The 18050-nt window shown below is 47.9% G+C and overlaps 1 protein-coding gene and 7 non-coding genes across 11 annotated transcripts in view; all 8 read left to right on the top strand.

Moving 5' to 3' along the window:
• LOC139052441 (flavin-containing monooxygenase 5-like) overlaps positions 1-2833 on the top strand; it is a 144410-nt gene extending 141577 nt beyond the window's left edge. For all 4 annotated transcript variants that reach the window (XM_070529542.1, XM_070529543.1, XM_070529544.1 and 1 more), the window contains one exon: positions 960-2833. In XM_070529542.1, the coding sequence (XP_070385643.1) occupies positions 960-1289 (330 nt within the window). In that variant the 3' untranslated portion in view covers positions 1290-2833. The remainder of the gene's footprint in view (positions 1-959) is intronic.
• Positions 2834-7188: 4355 nt separating this feature from the next.
• On the top strand, positions 7189-7261 carry TRNAV-AAC (transfer RNA valine (anticodon AAC)). The gene has a single exon. It is a non-coding gene; the product is annotated as a tRNA-Val (tRNA).
• Positions 7262-12230: 4969 nt separating this feature from the next.
• TRNAV-AAC (transfer RNA valine (anticodon AAC)) lies at positions 12231-12303 on the top strand. Its single transcript has one exon. It is a non-coding gene; the product is annotated as a tRNA-Val (tRNA).
• Positions 12304-12379: 76 nt separating this feature from the next.
• Positions 12380-12452, top strand: TRNAV-AAC (transfer RNA valine (anticodon AAC)). Its single transcript has one exon. It is a non-coding gene; the product is annotated as a tRNA-Val (tRNA).
• A 78-nt stretch (positions 12453-12530) lies between these two features.
• TRNAV-AAC (transfer RNA valine (anticodon AAC)) lies at positions 12531-12603 on the top strand. Its single transcript has one exon. It is a non-coding gene; the product is annotated as a tRNA-Val (tRNA).
• Positions 12604-17015: 4412 nt separating this feature from the next.
• On the top strand, positions 17016-17088 carry TRNAV-AAC (transfer RNA valine (anticodon AAC)). Its single transcript has one exon. It is a non-coding gene; the product is annotated as a tRNA-Val (tRNA).
• Positions 17089-17164: 76 nt separating this feature from the next.
• Positions 17165-17237, top strand: TRNAV-AAC (transfer RNA valine (anticodon AAC)). Its single transcript has one exon. It is a non-coding gene; the product is annotated as a tRNA-Val (tRNA).
• A 76-nt stretch (positions 17238-17313) lies between these two features.
• TRNAV-AAC (transfer RNA valine (anticodon AAC)) lies at positions 17314-17386 on the top strand. The gene has a single exon. It is a non-coding gene; the product is annotated as a tRNA-Val (tRNA).
• Positions 17387-18050: the final 664 nt, after the last annotated feature.

The following is an 18050-nucleotide window of genomic DNA, read 5'->3' as shown; positions in this document are numbered from 1 at the left end:
CTGAGCTGCCTGTATTCGCCACTTGTTGGTTGAGCAGAAAGCCGTTCGCTGTGCAAACTCTTCGCGAAACTTACGGTGACCATGTTTTCGGGCGCTTCAAGGTGCTGCAGTTCGAAGCAGTGACAAGCATCTAGATCAGGCTGACCTCTCTGACTTCCTTCGAATAAATGCTCTCTCTCTTCATTGTGTGACTCCTACGCTTACCCAGATCATTCAGAAAAGCAGTAAAATGGGTATAAGACATCAGAAAGAAAGCCGCCCAAGAATGGGCCCCAGGGTTTCCGAGCATGCAAGCTTGTGGTTTAGACATCCGTAACGCGTCTACAGCGAGAAGTTTCGATGCTGTAGTAAATGAAGATATGGCAGAATTTGCGCACGGTGTCGGCATTGCTATAAGGGAGAATGTAGTGATTAGGCAACGAGGCACAAATAAGAGCGCAAACGCACGAGCGCTTTCCCCAGTCTCTTCGTGTTTCATTTTCCCAGCAATGCTTTCACTAAAAATGTACGGTCGATGTTCATAGTTTACTGGGTCGCAGGTTCTGCGAAAAAAGTTCCTTTTCCGAACATTTCATGCTCGCCGCCTGTATAACAAAACAGTGCAAAACCGTGTTGTTGGCATATATTAGTGCATATACTGAAAACCCGAATACCAGGCTACGTGCCCAGGGCCGCGGAAGTGTTCAGCTTTTTTTCTTGAGTACCACTCCCCGCTGACTTTTGATGCCGATAATGCTGTCAGTGAACACAGTAAAGAGCAGAAACACTTGGCACAAGTTACAGTTACTTTTTTCGTTTGCGTGTCCAGCGCGTTCAGTTACTTCTTAGTTTTGTCTTTTTTTCGAGACGCGCTGCCTTTTTTTGCTCGAACAGATGACGGCAATAAGCCAAATAGCAACATTAGTCGAATATATCCATCCTTCTGCTTTCGTATCGTGTGCTCTCATCTGCCCACGCAGGTTCACTGGATCGCGTACATGGACGAACTGGCAAGTCTGCTCGGAGTGAAGCCCAACCTGAGCCGTTTGGCGATCACCGACCCGGTGCTGTACCGCCGGTGCGTGTTCGGGCCCTGCCTGCCTTACCAGTTCCGCCTTGAGGGGCCCCACTCGTGGGAAGGTGCTCGCCAGGCCATTCTCGATTCTCCCGATCGTGTCGCCTCGGTTCTGACTCCCCTCACGGCGCCACAGGACACGCGCCTGCGCAGAGCCACCGCTGGAGCCATCGACGTAGTGGCCACCTGCACTGTCATGATCGTTATAGCTTATGTGCTATCGTTAGCCATATGAAAGGATGTACCAGGACATGTGTGCTTGCACTGACTAATGCAAGTGGAGAGTGTCGAGCTGTGAGCGGATATTGCCTCGTGTAAGGCGATGGCGCCAATTTCTCCGCCAGCGTGGCAACCGAATGAATGTGAGAGGTGCTGCTCACCACAAGAGAGCCTTCAAGTTGGACGTGGTGATTTCGCACCACGACTTACGAGAGCTGTCAAATGCATGGATGCTGTTTTTTCTCCTCCAATGATGTTCTTCTGCAGTGGTTTTGCAGGGACTCGTGCTGTGTGTGCCACACCGGGAGTACTAGCCCAGTCATACGCAACAGTGCCGTACTTTTTTTTATTCGTTTAGTGCCAATACTATGGAGTTTCTCCGTTTAAGAAATTCTGATGACTGGTGGATTTCATCTTCAATGGCATAATATAACGTGTCTCGACACAAAAGTGCAAAGTATACGCTGTGGATCCATAAGACACAAGGAGAAAATGGTCTTTGTAGGCTACCTCCACGAATGCAAGAGATGAAGCAAAGGAAGACGGCCAAGAAAAGCGGAGTGGGCCAAGTGGATTGGGTATCACCTCTCCATAATGTTCATCCCGCCTCAGCCAAACCGCCTAACCTAGTTCCTCCGTATTCTGTTAGCTTTCTAGTCCCTCATAAGTATGGATTCAATGAGTCACCTCGTCTTGAAGAACCGTTGGCATTCTTGAACCCTATATTCGTAAAGTTAATCTGTGATGCTCATGCCATCTTTTCGTGTAAGAAAGCTTCCTTGCAGTTGTCCCAATTCGGGGCACATCAACGAGTAATGGTCGACGTCAGCGCATTCTCGTCATGTGGACAGATTAGGGATTGGAGAACAGTGGTGAGTGGCAGGGTTTACAAGTGCACCATCAAGATACTGTACTCGCAGGTGAACAAGAATGGTTCCTCTTGCGAAGACACGAGATAAGCGCTTCGGCGATGCGCTTGACGAAGTTGTCGCAGCAACAGACTGTCCATGAGGTCACTCTTCAGAAGCGCCGCGATAAGCATATACCCTAGTTGAAAAATCTAAAAATCTGTCCAAGTGATTCCTGTCTATACCTATACAATAGCGCACTGCTGATTCAAATATATGTGGTTAGCCAGCTAGTACATCAGTGTGCCTCGGTCTCGTTCTAAAAATAACGAAGAGTAGCTGCACACGCATGTCTTTGCTGCATGGGGCTCTTGCAGGTCATGTGGGCAGCCTTTTGCGAACTGGTATGTACTTCTATCCCTCCTGAACAATGCAGCTTTGAAGAATCCAGGAGTGGCTAATAGCGACGCTCTGCCGGCGCTCCATTTATGAACTTATGGCAGGCAACAACATGTCTTTCCCAAAACGCGCATCCGAGAGTGCCGACTTGCTGCTTGCTTGTCAGATTTATTTTTTTTTCACCAATGAACGGCTGGTCGCTATGTATTTATTTCAATCGCTTAGCTTATGCTTATAAGCGCATGAGCGATTGTCGTTGACGATCAGCTCTTCAGTGGAAAAGTAAAATTAGTGCCGATGCACTCACATCGCTTGCGGTGTGTCTGTCTATCAAAAGTTCACTGCAAGTGAGACGGATATCGCTTCGACCTACGACACGAGCCTCCCAGTGCAGGCTTTTATGATTGCCACACATGAATCGTCACACAGATAGACCGCCTACTGTTATGCTGCTCCTCGGTTGCGCCTCGTCGGTTACGCTGGTTACGTGACAGCGTTGCGTAGCCCTGTCCCGAGCTTACTATGTTAGCTTGACGCAGCACAATGAAAGTCACGGTGGAGTCCTCTTCTGAAAAAAAAAGAAAAAGAAAAGAAAAAGCGCGGGGGGGGGGGGGTGAGGTAGGAGTACGGAAGAAACTGACTCCTACAGATCTTAACCTCATTTATGACAGTGGCGGACAAGCGAAGCTCCGTTGTTCAAAAATAAGACAATAAAGTGAACTATAAGCTACGTTGAAAGGAATCGACGGGAGACTTCCCACTGCTTTCGTCTGCACTCTTCGTGGGATTTTCGGCAAGGCAGGTAGCTCACAGAGAACGTATCTAGCACATAGGAATTCTAGTTAACAACCTCCGCGGTCATCTATCTGTATACAATAGCAATCAAGAGAAAACATCATTGTACTTTGTTTTATCAGTAGACTGCTACTTCTGCTGCTCTAGCGAGGTAAAGGCCTTAGTCATAAGGATTACGCCCTCCTTTTGCCTTACCTTGCGGGCAAACCTTGTATTTGTGTTGCCCAAATGAATGAAATGAAAAAAAAACATGGGGAATTCGGGAGATGGAAATTCAAGACGATGAGCAAAACGTGAAAAAGATCAAATCAGGAGGCAACGTTTCGGACAAATTGACTTTTCTTCGAGGCGACATACGCTCACTGCATACAATAGAGCCTATTAAGTTTTCATTGCAAGCGAGCGACAGCTTGCGGGTCGAATGAACGACGCTATAAGTCCCTGCAACATGGTTCCAGATGTGCACAATCGCATGCCATGTGGAGGTCATGTACTGGGTAATATTTTTCTTCTGCGAAGCTATTAATGCGATTATAAGCGTTCGAGAACGTTATATGGGTGTTTTTCAGGTGCATTGGAAGAAAGAGATCATTTACCGAGCTTATATTTCACAAGAATAGAAACCGAGGGGCTTTTCAGTGGGTGATATGTGGCAATGTTTTAAGCGTGTGGGTTAATTAGGGGCTGAATGTAGGAAAGTGACTAAACTTGCATATCCTGCCCGTTTTAATGCATAATATGGAATACTTACAAAGGTTTCACGCTGTTTGGGAGAACCAAAGTGACAACAGCTTTGTTTCTAGCATAATGGGTGTAATGCTATGAGCGGTGGGCGCCGTGTGTTGGATGATTATGAGCATCAAAAATATTTACTGAGTGTTTATTTGTTCGCTATATTTACGCGTTAGACGAGGCACGTAGTAGATTTCGCCGTTGTCCTAGGTGAACTAATGAGGGTGCCTTCCTTATGTTCAGTTAGGATAGGGAGCATGCTGTGTGATTTACGATCAAAGTTCAAAGTTTAGGCATGTTGTATAGTTTCTAGAAAATTACTTGTGCAAATGTTCCAGAACATTGCAAGAGCATTTTGGTAATCGCGTAAGTACGCGTTTGCCCAATGTACTGAAATAAAACTTGAGGTACCATAAGGTTTACATTTCGAAGGAACAGGGAAAATTTTATGAGCGATGTTCGGGCAAAGCTTCAAGAGCGTCAGTTTGCAACGGGCTTCAGTTTGCGACTCGAAAGCGTCACATGGCCGTTATTCACAGAGTCTACCAGTGTCCTACAGGTCAACCGTGCGTGGCACGAAATTCCCCTTCGGTGGAAATGGGGGGATACATGTTAGGCGCGGTGTGGGGAGAAAGTTTAACCTTTGTGGCTTTATCATTAGCTTGAGCAGAGAGAACGCGAAAGAAAAGGACGGCGAAAGAAGGACGCACAACGGCGCTGACTGACAACTAATTGTGAATTCTTTCTAGACATATATACACACATACAGTGTACTAGTTCGCAAGTAAATGGGAAAATATGAAAACAGAGCATGCGTGGTATAGTAACACCGAGCTTAATCACTCCCACATAAATGACATTGCCCTCGGAAGGAGTGAAATCCCAACTTCCTGTTGTTTTGCGCTGTGTCTACTCTCGCCATAAATCAACCAGTCCAAATGCGACGCACGCTTCTGTAATCACGGGGTTTGCAAATAACTATTGAATATTTTTATTTCTTTCCTTTTTCGCGCTATATACGAGATACATAGTAGACTTTCCTGGTGTCTTCAGTGAACTAAATTAAACACGTTGTTTATATGTAGGGGAAACAGATGGCAGGTTATGGGTGATGCATGGGTGAGGATTATGGTGCGTGGGATAATTGCAGTCTTTGCAGTAAATTTCTTGTGTAAGCGCTCCAGGGTATTAATAAGTATTTCTTTAAGAACCCGGCTGAGTGTGCCCTGTAGGTCGGAGAAATACAACCGCCACCAAGATCAAATTTGGTGAAAATAGAGAGAATGGCGTGTGTGATGTGCATATAAAGTTAAATGTGTGTGAGTGATTTACTGCCTCTGAAAAATGAATCCCTTAGGTCTGTGCTTGAAAGCCTTGTGTGGCCATTATACCCGCGACATCTCGCATTGCCTTGAGAGAGATGTATCTGGTGGAAAAGGTGGAGCGAGAGCTGTTATGGCTAATGTGTGGTGGATGTTTAAAGCTTCTGACTTAATTACGCAATCTACGAATAATTACTGAATACTCGTTTCCTTTCCATATTCAGGCGAGCACTTAATGTGCTTGCCGTCTGTTTTCGGGGAACTGAGAGTGCCACTGACTTCTTCTTTGACGTAAATGGTGGCACGTTGTGTCTGGTATGCGTTCAAAGTTTAATATGTACACATTAGTTAATTACAGTGTTACAGAAAAGTAATCCGCATGTTTTCGAGGTCCATGTGGGGTACATGTCACGAATAATAGATATGGGCAACGTTTATATTGTGTGCGGTTTAATTACGGGCAATTGAAATCATTAATGCAGTTGTTCGAAAGAAACATCTTCGCTGGGAATTGTAGTGCAATTCGGCAAGGACGCAAAATGCCGCTGTGGGCGTGCCTATGTTTAGTTCACATTTGCTACTTCTTCTATAGTATGCGTGCTGTGCGTGTAACAGAGTTACTGAGAAGTTAAAAAATTAAATTATGGGGCTTTACGTTCCAAAACCACGATCTGATTATGAGGCACGCCGTAGTGGGGGACTCCGGAAATTTGATCCACCTGCGGTCTCTTTAACGTGCACCTAAATCTAAGTACACGGGTGTTTTCGCATTTCGCCCCCATCGAAATGCTGCCCCCGTGACCGGGATTCGATCCCACGACCTACTGCTTAGTTACTGAGAAGTGTTCAAGCGCAAGCTCGCGTGTACATTTGACATTCAGCAGTTCTACCTTAAGTTTGCGGAATTAGTTCTGCGAGCCTCTTCCCACTCAATTAATAACATTGCTAATTAAACCTTAATTACTGGCTCTAGTGCTCATGTTGCGATGAAAGCCTTGTAGCCACTTGTTCATTTGATCGCGGCCAGATATTCCTCCGACCATCGTTGGCATTAAAATCGTGCAGATACCACGTACTGTGAGAATCGGCTTAGGCGAAGCTCTGGCAGCCCTCCAAGCAAAACGGCGCGCCTAGACGAAACACGCGTCGAGCACTTTGGCGGCGAATTGTATCGTAATCGGGAGCCCAGGCGGCGAGGAAACGTGACACAGCCTGCCACCACGGACCACAGCACGTAAACAGTCAACCACAAAGCTTTCGCGTGAGTGAGCGTGCTATTTCCCTGAGGCCATAGATATACCCGCGCACACGACCACGGAAACCTTTGACGGCAGAATCTTTAATGTCGAGATTCGTGGACGAATCTTAACCATAGATATGCCATGGATACGTCCTTGTACGACACATTTCCGTACAAAGACGCATTTAACTACGAGTGATGCCATAACATGGGCCTAGCTGTACGAGCAGCAGCTTTGCGATACGTATGAACTGCATGCGAATAGTGCGGGTGCTGGATACATTACTTACCTATTCTATCCGTACAAGACCACTTGACCATTTGTCAGAAAACTGCGATCAGTTATATAGGACAGAAAGAATTCATACCAAGCAAAAATTGCGGCGATTCTGAGAGGAAGCCCCGCTCCTAAGACAAAATATCGATTTTCAAAACGTGAAAGGACTTCGATTAATCCATTGTAATACGGGGCACGTTGCAATGATCGCTTCTCAGAACGGCTCGACCGGTCATGCAAAGGCAGACGCCGCTGCCGAACGGGCTCCAAGCGAGTCTCGTTCGACACTTTCACGCACAGCTGTGCTTGTGGTGTAGTGGTTATCACATCCGCCTAACACGCGGAAGGTCCCAGGTTCGATCCCTGGCAGGCACAATGCCGGTTCATTTCTTTTGTGTGTTCCTTAAGGATTTCTTCTATTAAGTCTCGTTCGACACTTTCACGCACAGCTGTGCTTGTGGTGTAGCATTCTGCATCCGGCAGCAGAGCTGTTCGGATCGTAGGGTCATGGCCTCTTCTGGGGCAGCGACAGCGGCCACTTTTGGTCGCGGAAACAGGATTACGGAAGATGATAAGGAATATCCGTTCATTTTGCCTCAACTGCCTAAGGGACGAGTTGCGATTAACACCGTGTTTTTGCACGGTGATGTGCGTGCGAGACCATACAAGGTCGAAGATTTCAGGGACGCCCTACTGCCGACTGGCCTCTTACCGGACGTGGTATGCATAGGGGCGTACCAGATAAACCACGTCTGGGCGGTGACCCTGAATGATGCGACTGCGACGAAAAGATTAGTTTCCCTAAAGGACCTGCAAGTGAAGGGACGACGGTGCGTCATCGTGGACCCGCAGGACCAGCAGGTGAAGCTCAGGCTTCACTGGTTGCTGTACGGCGTTGCCGACGAGGACGTCCGGACAGCGTTCGCGGCTTTCGGCAAGGTGGAGGAGGTGAGCCGGGAGCGGTGGCGAGTCGAAGGCATGGGAAACAAGACGTCGACCACGCGGACGGTGCTCCTCAAGCTAAAGAACGGCGTCAAAGTTGAGGACCTTCCTCATCAGGTCCGCGTCGGCGGAGAGTTGGCCTTGGTGGTCGTGCCCGGTCGACCCATGCAGTGCCTGCGCTGCCAAGGCACGGGGCACGTCCGCCGAGAGTGCAAAGTCCCGCGCTGTTCCAGGTGCAAACGTTTCGGGCACGTTGACGCTGACTGGGTCAAATCCTACGCCGCCGTGACAGGACCAACAGCGAGGGACGTTGCGGCTGAACACGTCATGGACGTGGTCGAGACGGAAGACGCCGCCAAAGGAACCGGAGACTCGGTTTCGACAGGGACACTCAGAGGGTCATCTACCGCCGGTGCTGAAGGCATGGTGGCTGAGGCTGACGAAAAGACGGACAAACCGGTGCAGGTCCCGCCTGCAGTGAGCCTTGCTACGGGGGGCGTTAACGAAGACGCATCCGACAACGACACGACGGCAATGCTGCAGGACAAGGAAGTCAACGACGATGAGCGGACTGGGACTCCTGGTGCCCCAGTCAAACGACCCCACGACGATACTAAGGACAGGGACGGTGGTGCCACCAGCACCAGCGAGGGGCCGCCGACGAAGACGCCACAAGGAAGACGGATGGGCTACAAGCCAAAGCCTAATGTACCACCTGAAAGGAAGCCTGTGGGCAAAACGGTCTCGCCTAACGACACGAACAAGCCGGGAGGTCCCGGAGGCGGCTAGCCGAGGGCTAGTCGTGAACGGTAAGCACCATGCTCCGGGCCTGCTTTTCTCGATAGCTTAAGATGGCTGAGATACCGTCCCTTATTATTGCAACGTTGAACGTGCGAGGGTTGGCGGCTAGTCGTAGGCAAAGTCAGGTCTTACGGTTGATCACTGACCACAACCTAGACGTACTAGCCGTCCAAGAGACTAAGGTTGATGGAGAGGAGCAGACCGGGAGCATGGTGCGGCGTTTCACGACTAGATATTATGCGGTCGTGAGTCACGCGGTAGGGACGTCCGCCGGTTGTGTTCTGTTTGTAAAGAAGTTGCCCGATCTTGTTGTTCAAAGTGTATTTTCATGCCAGTCTGGAAGGATTGTTTTTTTGTGATTTTGTTTATCGTGAAATTGAATTTCGAGTCATGTGCATATATGCGCCGAATTCTGTAGAAGAGCGCACCTTATTTTTTGAGAACCTTTTTCAGTATATGTGCAGCGATAAGTGCATGATTTTGTTGGGGGATTTTAATTGTGTTTTGAGTGCTCGGGATAGAGCCAATAATGCCGGTATTCGTGATAGAAGCAGCACGGTGTTGACTAAACTAATAAGTGAAAATGAACTGGACGATGTTTGCGAGTGCCTGGAGGGGGAGCGGGAAGTAATATACACGCGATTTCAAGGTAACAGTCATGCGAGGTTAGACCGCATGTACATATCGCAAGAAATGATTCCAAAGTGCCATAGTTATTCTGTGGCACCAGTATCGTTCTCAGATCACTGCTTGGTGAAATGTAACATAGGCACGGAGAAGAAGAGAGAATCTTTTAATTGGGACCTATGGAAAATGAACGCCTTACTACTACAAGACCAACCATTTGTAGAGGCAGTTCATGAGGCCGTTAGGGAGGTTTGTGAGGATAACAGTCAAACAATAGCAGAGAAATGGGAAGGGTTCAAACAAAACGTAAAAATGAAAGCCTGTGAAAGATCGAGCTGCTTAAAGTTTGAGAAGGAAATGAAAGAAAAGAGCTTGCGAAAGACACTTAAGCAGCTGATAGCGCTTGAGTGCGAAGAGCCAGGGGCGTATAAACAAGATGTGCGAACCATTAAAGAAAAAATCGAGCAGCTCGACAAAGAACGGTATCAAGGTGCGCTTGTGCGCGCAAGAACAAATGCATTAGTAGCTGGAGAGACGCCCACTAAAAGGGCGCTTGGACTTGAAAAAGCTCACGATCGAAGGAATCACGTCGATAAGATTCTATGGAATGGCACAACTGCCGACGACAGTAAGAGTATAGGCCAAGCGTTTTTAGAGTATTACCAGTCCCTCTTTGCGTTTCAAGAAGCGAATGTAGACGAGTTCAAAAAGGCCTTCCTCGGTCGCATGCCGCGATTGAGTGACGACACAAAAGAACGATTAGAAGAGAAAATAACAGAAAGCGAAGTTGAAAAGGCAATTGAGGATTTGAATCAAGGCAAATCACCTGGACCTGACGGCCTGGGCGCTTGTTTATATAAAGCTTTCAAGAAGGAACTGTCACCGTTGCTAGCACGGCTGTTTAATGATGCGTATGAGAACAAAGCTTTGCCACCTTCTTTTGGCAAAGCGCATACCATACTCCTCCCTAAAAGTGATCAAGTAGAGAAACTTAGGCTGGTGACATCTTACAGGCCGATATCTTTAACCAATGTAGATTATAAAATTTTCATGAAGGTTTTGGCAGCCAGACTTCAAAGTGTAATAAAGGAAATTGTCGCAGATCACCAAACATGTGGGATCAAAGGAAGGTCGATTTTTTCGAATATTCACACGATGCGGTGCGTGCTCGAGTGCTGCGACGTCACCTTAGGCGGAGTCGCAGTGCTTCAGCTCGACCTCGAGAAAGCCTTTGATTGTGTCTCGCATGGGATTTTGTTTGCCATTTTGGATCACGTTAATATTGGTTCCATCATCGCTGAGGGAGCGGCGTTGGCGTATCAGAACTGCACAACACGCTTAATTGTGAATAAATCATTGGGGGCCCCCATTAACGTCATGCGTTCTGTGCGTCAGGGCTGCCCCCTCAGTCCTCTTTTGTTTGGAATTGACATAGAAACTTTGTGTTTGGCCATAATTCAAAATGATCAAATACGCGGGTATAATTTGGCAGACACAGAAGTCAAGCTCTTAGCATATGCAGACGACATCGCAGTGTGTTGTACAAGCAAACAAAGTGTAACGGAAACGATAAGCGTAGTGAAAAGATTTTGTGGTGTGACGGGCAGTAGAGTGAACTGGGGGAAGTCCCTCGGTTTGTGGCACGGAGAGTGGTCTTCCGCCCCGGACCATTTTGCAAATGTGAACTGGATGAAAACCCCGACCAAGTATCTAGGTGTTCCCATGGACAGTTACAAAAATAGCGACGAGTACTGGATGAACCAAACAAAAGAAACTAGAGAAAAAGCAGAAAGGTGGAAAGGCATCAACCTCTCCATTTTCGCTAAGGCAACGGTGTGTAACATGTTTTTTATTACGAAGTTGTGGTATGTCATGCAGACGTTGTACTGTTCAAGGGTAAACGTGCAAAAGCTGCACAGAGTGTTCGCGATTTTTATCTGGGGCTCTACCTGGGAAAGGTGTAGCCGAACAAATCTGTTCAGGCACGTGAAGGAAGGGGGGCTGGGCTTGGCACATCTTTTTGTTCGACAGCTTGTCAACCGCTTTTTGTTTTTTCGCGATGTGCGCGATCCTTTTTTGCGCACCGTATGTCAGCTCAGGTTGAGCGACGCATTGCCTGCATATGTTGTTAGTACGGCAAGCATCACCGGAAAACTTCGAGGTTACTTTAAGGAAGTGGTCGACAGCGTGCGTTTCCTGTCAGTACGTTTTTCCAATGATTATCTGTTTGAAGTTAAAAGGAAAAAACTGTATAATGATGTGTGCGACATTGTGTTCCCAGTGCCGTTATACAGAACCATATACAGTGGAGGGCCAGGACAAGACGTCCTTAAACGGGTGAAACGAATGCAGGTGCCACCAGGGGTTAAAACCTTTTTTTTTAAGCTCCACACAGGAACACTCTCTGTGAAAACGTTTGTGGAAGAACGAGGCTGTCTTGTGCCGTGGGGATCCCACTGCTTGATCTGTCAGAAGCCGGAGACCATTGATCACGTTTTCTTGCATTGCTGGGCGGCTGTTTTCCTTTGGGACGTGTTAAAGCGAACGCTGAAAAAGGAGTTACCGGTGGACCCCCAAGGGATCAGGTATCTGCCAATTAAAGATGAAGACGGAGTACCGTATGATCTCATTATGCTGAATGCCCTCCACTCTATATGGCGAGCTCGCATGGCCGGATATCATTGCGACGCCGACGCTCGGCCAGCGCGTATATATTTCAGAGAGTCTATGTCCTTATTTATTGAACCGCAGAAAATTCAAGAGTGTGCACCGGATTGGCTGTCGAGGCTCGAACCTCTGACAGTCATGAAGGAATTTTAATTTGACAACGTCAGTCCTATGCGGATTTGTAGGACTTTGTAGCGCTTTTTGTTTCTTGCCTTCTTTTGCTCTTGCAAGAAGCTTGCATTTGTGTCATGAGTGTGAAATTCATATGTACGATGTTATATTGAAAACCGGTAATAAATAAAAAAAAGTGCTTGTGGTGTAGTGGTTATCACATCCGCCTAACACGCGGAAGGTCCCAGGTTCGATCCCTGGCAGGCACAATGCCGGTTCATTTCTTTTGTGTGTTCCTTAAGGATTTCTTCTATTAAGTCTCGTTCGACACTTTCAAGCACAGCTGTGCTTGTGGTGTAGTGGTTATCACATCCGCCTAACACGCGGAAGGTCCCAGGTTCGATCCCTGGCAGGCACAATGCGGGTTTCTTTCTTTTGTGTGTGTTCCTTAAGGATTTCTTCTATTAAGTCTCGTTCGACACTTCCACGCACAGCTGTGCTTGTGGTGTAGTGGTTATCACATCCGCCTAACACGCGGAAGGTCCCAGGTTCGATCCCTGGCAGGCACAATGCGGGTTTCTTTCTTTTGTGTGTGTTCCTTAAGGATTTCTTCTATTAAGTCTCGTTCGACACTTTGAAGCACATCTGTGCTTGTGGTTATCACATCCGCCTAACACGCGGAAGGTCCCAGGTTCGATCCCTGGCAGGCACAATGCCAGTTTCTTTTTTTGTGTCGGCGTGTGTGCGGCTGGTTCTTCGAGAAGGTGCAAGCCTCGAGCGCATACCCCATCAGCTGCGTATCGGGAACGGTACAGTATTAGTCGTCGTGCCCGGGCGTGCGCCGATATGTCTCCGCTGCCGCAACACAGGCCACATTAGGCGGGACTGCAAGGTGCCCAAGTGCAGCGAGTGCCACGCCTTCGGGCATGAAGAGGCTGAATGCACGAAGTCATACGCCCGCGCCGCGACTCGAGGAACATTCGGCGATAATAGTGAGCTGCACATGGACGAGGGTGAAGCTGAGCAAGCTGCCTCCAACCCAGTGGTCGAGAGCCCAACGGCCGCAGCGCTGAGCGATGAAAAGGAAGGCGCCATGCCTGGGACTCGTGAGTCAGCGCCCAGCACCCCCAAGTCGGCAACCACGAGCATGGATACCAATTCGCCGCAAGATATTCCACGCCCTTCTGAAAAAAGCAACGAGGAACCCATGGAGTCTGACCCTGCGGCTGCGAAACGACGCCACGACGATGTCAGTGCAATGAGCCAGGAGCAACGACTGCGTCGCCTAGACCGCCAGTGGGGCGTAGGTGAAGGGAAAAAGCAGCGTGTCACCAGCGGGCAACGATCGTCGTCGCTTCCTCGCGACGACAACCCGAAGACCTAATAATGGAGGGACGGCACTACACGGCGCGGCGTTGTGCGCATGAAGGTAAGCGCCGTACTGGCGGCCTGGTCTTGCTTAACGATGGCGGCATTTGAAGGACACCTCGTTGTAGCCACGCTTAATGTCAGGGGTCTTTCATCCAGGAGGAGGCAAAATCAGCTGCTGAGACTCGTGACTGAGCAGGAATTGGATATTGTAGCGATACAAGAGACCAAAATCGAGAGTCAAGACCAGACCGACAGAATGGTGCTCTCGTTCAGTAGTCGGTATGATGTTTGCGTGTCTCATGCCGTGGGTACCTCGGCAGGTTGCATGCTGTTGATTCGCCAGTCTCTGGGAGCGATTGTGGAAAGAGTTGAGACTTGCGTTTTCGGTCGATGGATTGTCTGTGACATCACACTTGCTGGTGTGGAATTGCGTATTATCTGTATTTACGCACACACTAACACGGAAGAGAGGCGAAACCTTTTTGAGACAGTCGGCAACCATTGTGACACAGACCGTCTGCTTGTCTTACTTGGCGATTTCAACTGCGTAAGCATGGCACGCGACAAAACCAGTGCGACGCCCTACCGAGATGCGAGTACAGCCTGTTTAAGTGACATAATTGATCGCTGTCATCTAGAGGATGTTGGTGATTGTCTCGGATGTGGTTCTGGCGTTCGGTTTACCCATTACCAAGGAACGAGTCACGCGCGTCTGGATCGGGCGTACGTATCTGTTGAACTGATACCGTACTGCGGCGAATACAGCGTACAACCAGTGCCGTTCAGTGACCATTGTCTTGTTGTCTTCCATGTAGGTAAAAGAAAAGGAACGAAAAGCAAATTTGTGTGGGAAAACTGGAAACTTAATGAGAAGCTTCTAAACGATGATATCTTCGTGGATCGCGTTACGTCGGCGATACACGAACTGCCAATGGCGGACAACGAACTTCTGGGAGCGAAGTGGGAAAGATTTAAGCAGGCAATGAAAATGATGGCAATTGAACGATCGTGCGCTATAAAGCAAAAGCAAAGGCTGCAGGAAAACACGCTGAGAGATGACCTAAAGTTTTTGATAATGCAAGAAGGAAAGCAGCCAGGCACTTGCACCGAAGAAATGCGCACCGTCAAGCAGAAACTAGAGGCAATAGATACGGAGCGATATCGAGGAGCGATCGTGAGGGCGAGGGCACAGCGGCTGATAGCGGGCGAAATGCCCACAAAACGTGCTCTCGGCTTGGAAAAAAGGCACGCCCGCAAGAATGACATACCAAAAATAGAGTGGAACGGTGTAATCTACGTAGACAAAGGAAATATAGAAAGGGCCTTTTATGAACACTACAGCGGGCTCTTTGGTTACACCAAAGTAAGAACCGAAGACTTCAAGACCCGTTTCCTCTCTTTAATGCCGCGGCTTAGTGATGATACGAAAGAGCGGCTAGAACTGCCCATTTCAACAGAAGAAGTGCGGAAAGCCATAGAAGACCTCAACCCGGGAAAGTCCCCAGGACCAGACGGGCTAGTAGCACCGCTTTATAAGGCATTCAAAGATGATTTAGCACCGGTTTTGGCTACACTGTTTAATGAGGCTTATGACAAGGATATGCTTCCTCCTTCATTTTTAACATCCCATACAATTTTAATACCAAAAAGCGAAGATGAAGCTAGACTGCGACAGGTTACCGCCTACCGACCCATATCCCTGACTAATGTAGACTACAAGATCTTCATGAAAATTCTGGCTAAAAGACTCCAAGCCGTGATGCAAGAATTAGTGGGACCACATCAGACCTGTGGTATCAAAGGTCGCACCATATATACCAACATACACACAGCCCGGTCCGTGCTCGAGTGTTGCGATGCTTTGCATGAAAGCATCGCAATGCTCCAGCTCGATTTAGAGAAAGCCTTCGACAGGGTGCCGCATGACCTCTTGTTCTCTGTTTTAGAGCACGTTAATGTTGGATTAGTCATCTGCCAAGGCGTAACCATGGCGTACAGAGGATGCACGACGCGGTTGTTAGTAAATAAGGGGGTGGGAGCGCGCATCCAAGTGCAACGCTCTGTGCGTCAGGGTTGCCCCCTGTCACCATTGCTTTTTTGTTTGTATATTGAACCTTTTTGTTTGAGCGTTATTGAAAGCAACAGCGTTCATGGTTTTCGTTTGCATGCGGCGGAGGTCCGCATTCTCGCGTATGCTGATGACATTGCCGTATTCTGTGCTGACTACGAAAGCGTTCGTGTTGTGGTTCAAATTGTGAAAGACTTTTGTTCTGTGAGCGGGAGTGCTGTGAACTGGGCTAAGTGTTTGGGGTTCTGGCACGGCGACTGGCCCTTAACCCCAACGAATTTCGCAAACATGACTTGGACAGCAACCCCAGTAAAATATTTAGGAGTGCCGCTGGAGAATTATCGCGACAGTGAGCCATATTGGAAATGCCAAGTTGCTGAAATGCGTGAGAAGGCCGACAGGCTCAAAGGCTTCAGCTGGTCTATTTTCGCGCGTGCCACAATTTGTAACCTTTTTTTTGTAACCAAGCTGTGGTATGTCTTGCAAGCAATTCATTGTTCTCGCGTCAATGTGCAGAAGCTGCACCGTGTATTTGCGGTTTTTGTGTGGGGAAGCACTTGGGAGCGGACACGACGCACCAATCTGTTTCACCGCGTCCGCTCTGGAGGACTAGGTTTGGCCCATCTATATCTGCGCCAGTTGGTTAACCGATTTATGTTTTTTCGTGACACGAATGACCCCTTTTTGCGAACTGTGTGTCAGGTTAGGTTGGGCAGGGTTTTGCCAAATTTGGTTGTTAGTTCGGAGAGTATGCAAGGGAGCATTTTTGGCTTCCTTAAAGAGGTGTACATGGCATGTCGCGTCTTGCAAGTGCGATTTTCGTTTGAATATTTGTCAGTGGTGTCGCGAAAGAAACTTTATAAGGACCTGTGTGAGGTCTTTCTGCCGGTACCGTTGTACAGGTCGTTGTACTGTGCAGGTCCATGGCAGTCAGTTCTAAAACGTGTGAAAAGAATGACTGTACCAGGCGGAGTTAAAAGTTTCTTCTTTAAGCTCCATACGAACACTCTTGAAGTCAAGACGTATTTGGAAGCGAAGGGTTTCTTTGTGCCTTGGGGAAATCATTGTTTCATATGCCGGAAGCCGGAAACTATCGAACATGTTTTCTTAGATTGTTGGGAAGCCCTTTTCTTTTGGGACATTCTCCAACGCACGATTAAAAAAGACTTACCGGTTGATGCTTTCGGAATTAGATTTCTGCCCGTCGAGAGTGAAGACGGGATTCCTTTTGACATGATTATGATATTGGGCCTGCACAGTATTTGGCGATCCAGGATGGCGGTCAGCCACGCAGACATTGATGCCAGGCCCATAAGACAGTATTTTTGTGAATCTGTTAGCAGAGCTATTGAAGGATACAAGATACAAGACCCAGTGCCTGAGTGGCTTCCAAGAATGGAAGCTTTGCTACACATGCGTGAATTTTAATCTCATCACGTAACCCCAAGTGAGGGTGACGTATTTTTAACATACGTGTTGTGTTCTTCGCGCGGACTGATTTTGTAAACTGACGTGTTGAAGTCGGCAATAAAGAAAAAAAAAGTGCTTGTGGTGTAGTGGTTATCACATCCGCCTAACACGCGGAAGGTCCCAGGTTCGATCCCTGGCAGGCACAATGCCGGTTTCTTTCTTTTGTGTGTTCCTTAAGGATTTATTCTATTAAGTCTCGTTCGACACTTTCGCACACAGCTGTGCTTGTGGTTTAGTGGTTATCACATCCGCCTAACACGCGGAAGGTCCCAGGTTCGATCCCTGGCAGGCACAATGCCGGTTTCTTTCTTTTGTGTGTTCCTTAAGGATTTATTCTATTAAGTCTCGTTCGACACTTTCGCACACAGCTGTGCTTGTGGTGTAGTGGTTATCACATCCGCCTAACACGCGGAAGGTCCCAGGTTCGATCCCTGGCCGGCACAATGCGCGTATATTTTTGTGTTCCTTAAGGATTTCTTTTGTTGAGTCTCATTCGACATTTTCACGGACAATCTAATAGACGTGGGAGCCTACACACATTCTTGGGTGCGGTTCACGCACTTTGAAGGTGTCTCCCACGCTCGACTTGATCGTGTGTATGTTTCGACGAATCTCTGGTCTCGCATTCACAACTACGCCGTGAAGCCTGCATTTTTCACAGACCACTGTTTAGTAGCTGTTTCATAGGGTCCCCGAAAATTTCGCAAGTTTGCTCCAAACTGGGAAGTGTGGAAACTTAATACAGAACTTTTGCGAGAGGAAAGTTTTGTAAACAAAGTGAAAGAATTATGGCTAGAAATAGCGCTATGTCAACAGCTTCCATTGTTTGCCCAATGGGAAATGTTCAAAAATAGAGTAAAAAATGAGGTGATTGCCATTTCATGTGAGCTGTCTCAAGGAAAAAAGCTGAAAACCTTCATGATCTACTTCACAAGCTGCACGCTTTCGAAAGCCAGGAACCAGGGTTGTATAGCGATGAAATAAATGCAGTTCGCGCACAAATACAGAAATATGAGACGGAAGTGTACAAAGGAGCAATGGTGCGTTCACGCACAACTCGCTTCACAGAGGAGCAGCCCACAAAAAGGGCTCTCGGTGATGAAAAGC

The sequence above is a fragment of the Dermacentor albipictus genome, unplaced genomic scaffold (genome assembly GCF_038994185.2).
Source record: "Dermacentor albipictus isolate Rhodes 1998 colony unplaced genomic scaffold, USDA_Dalb.pri_finalv2 scaffold_23, whole genome shotgun sequence".
NCBI lineage: Eukaryota > Metazoa > Arthropoda > Arachnida > Ixodida > Ixodidae > Dermacentor > Dermacentor albipictus.
This window is presented reverse-complemented; position numbering and strand designations above follow the sequence as displayed.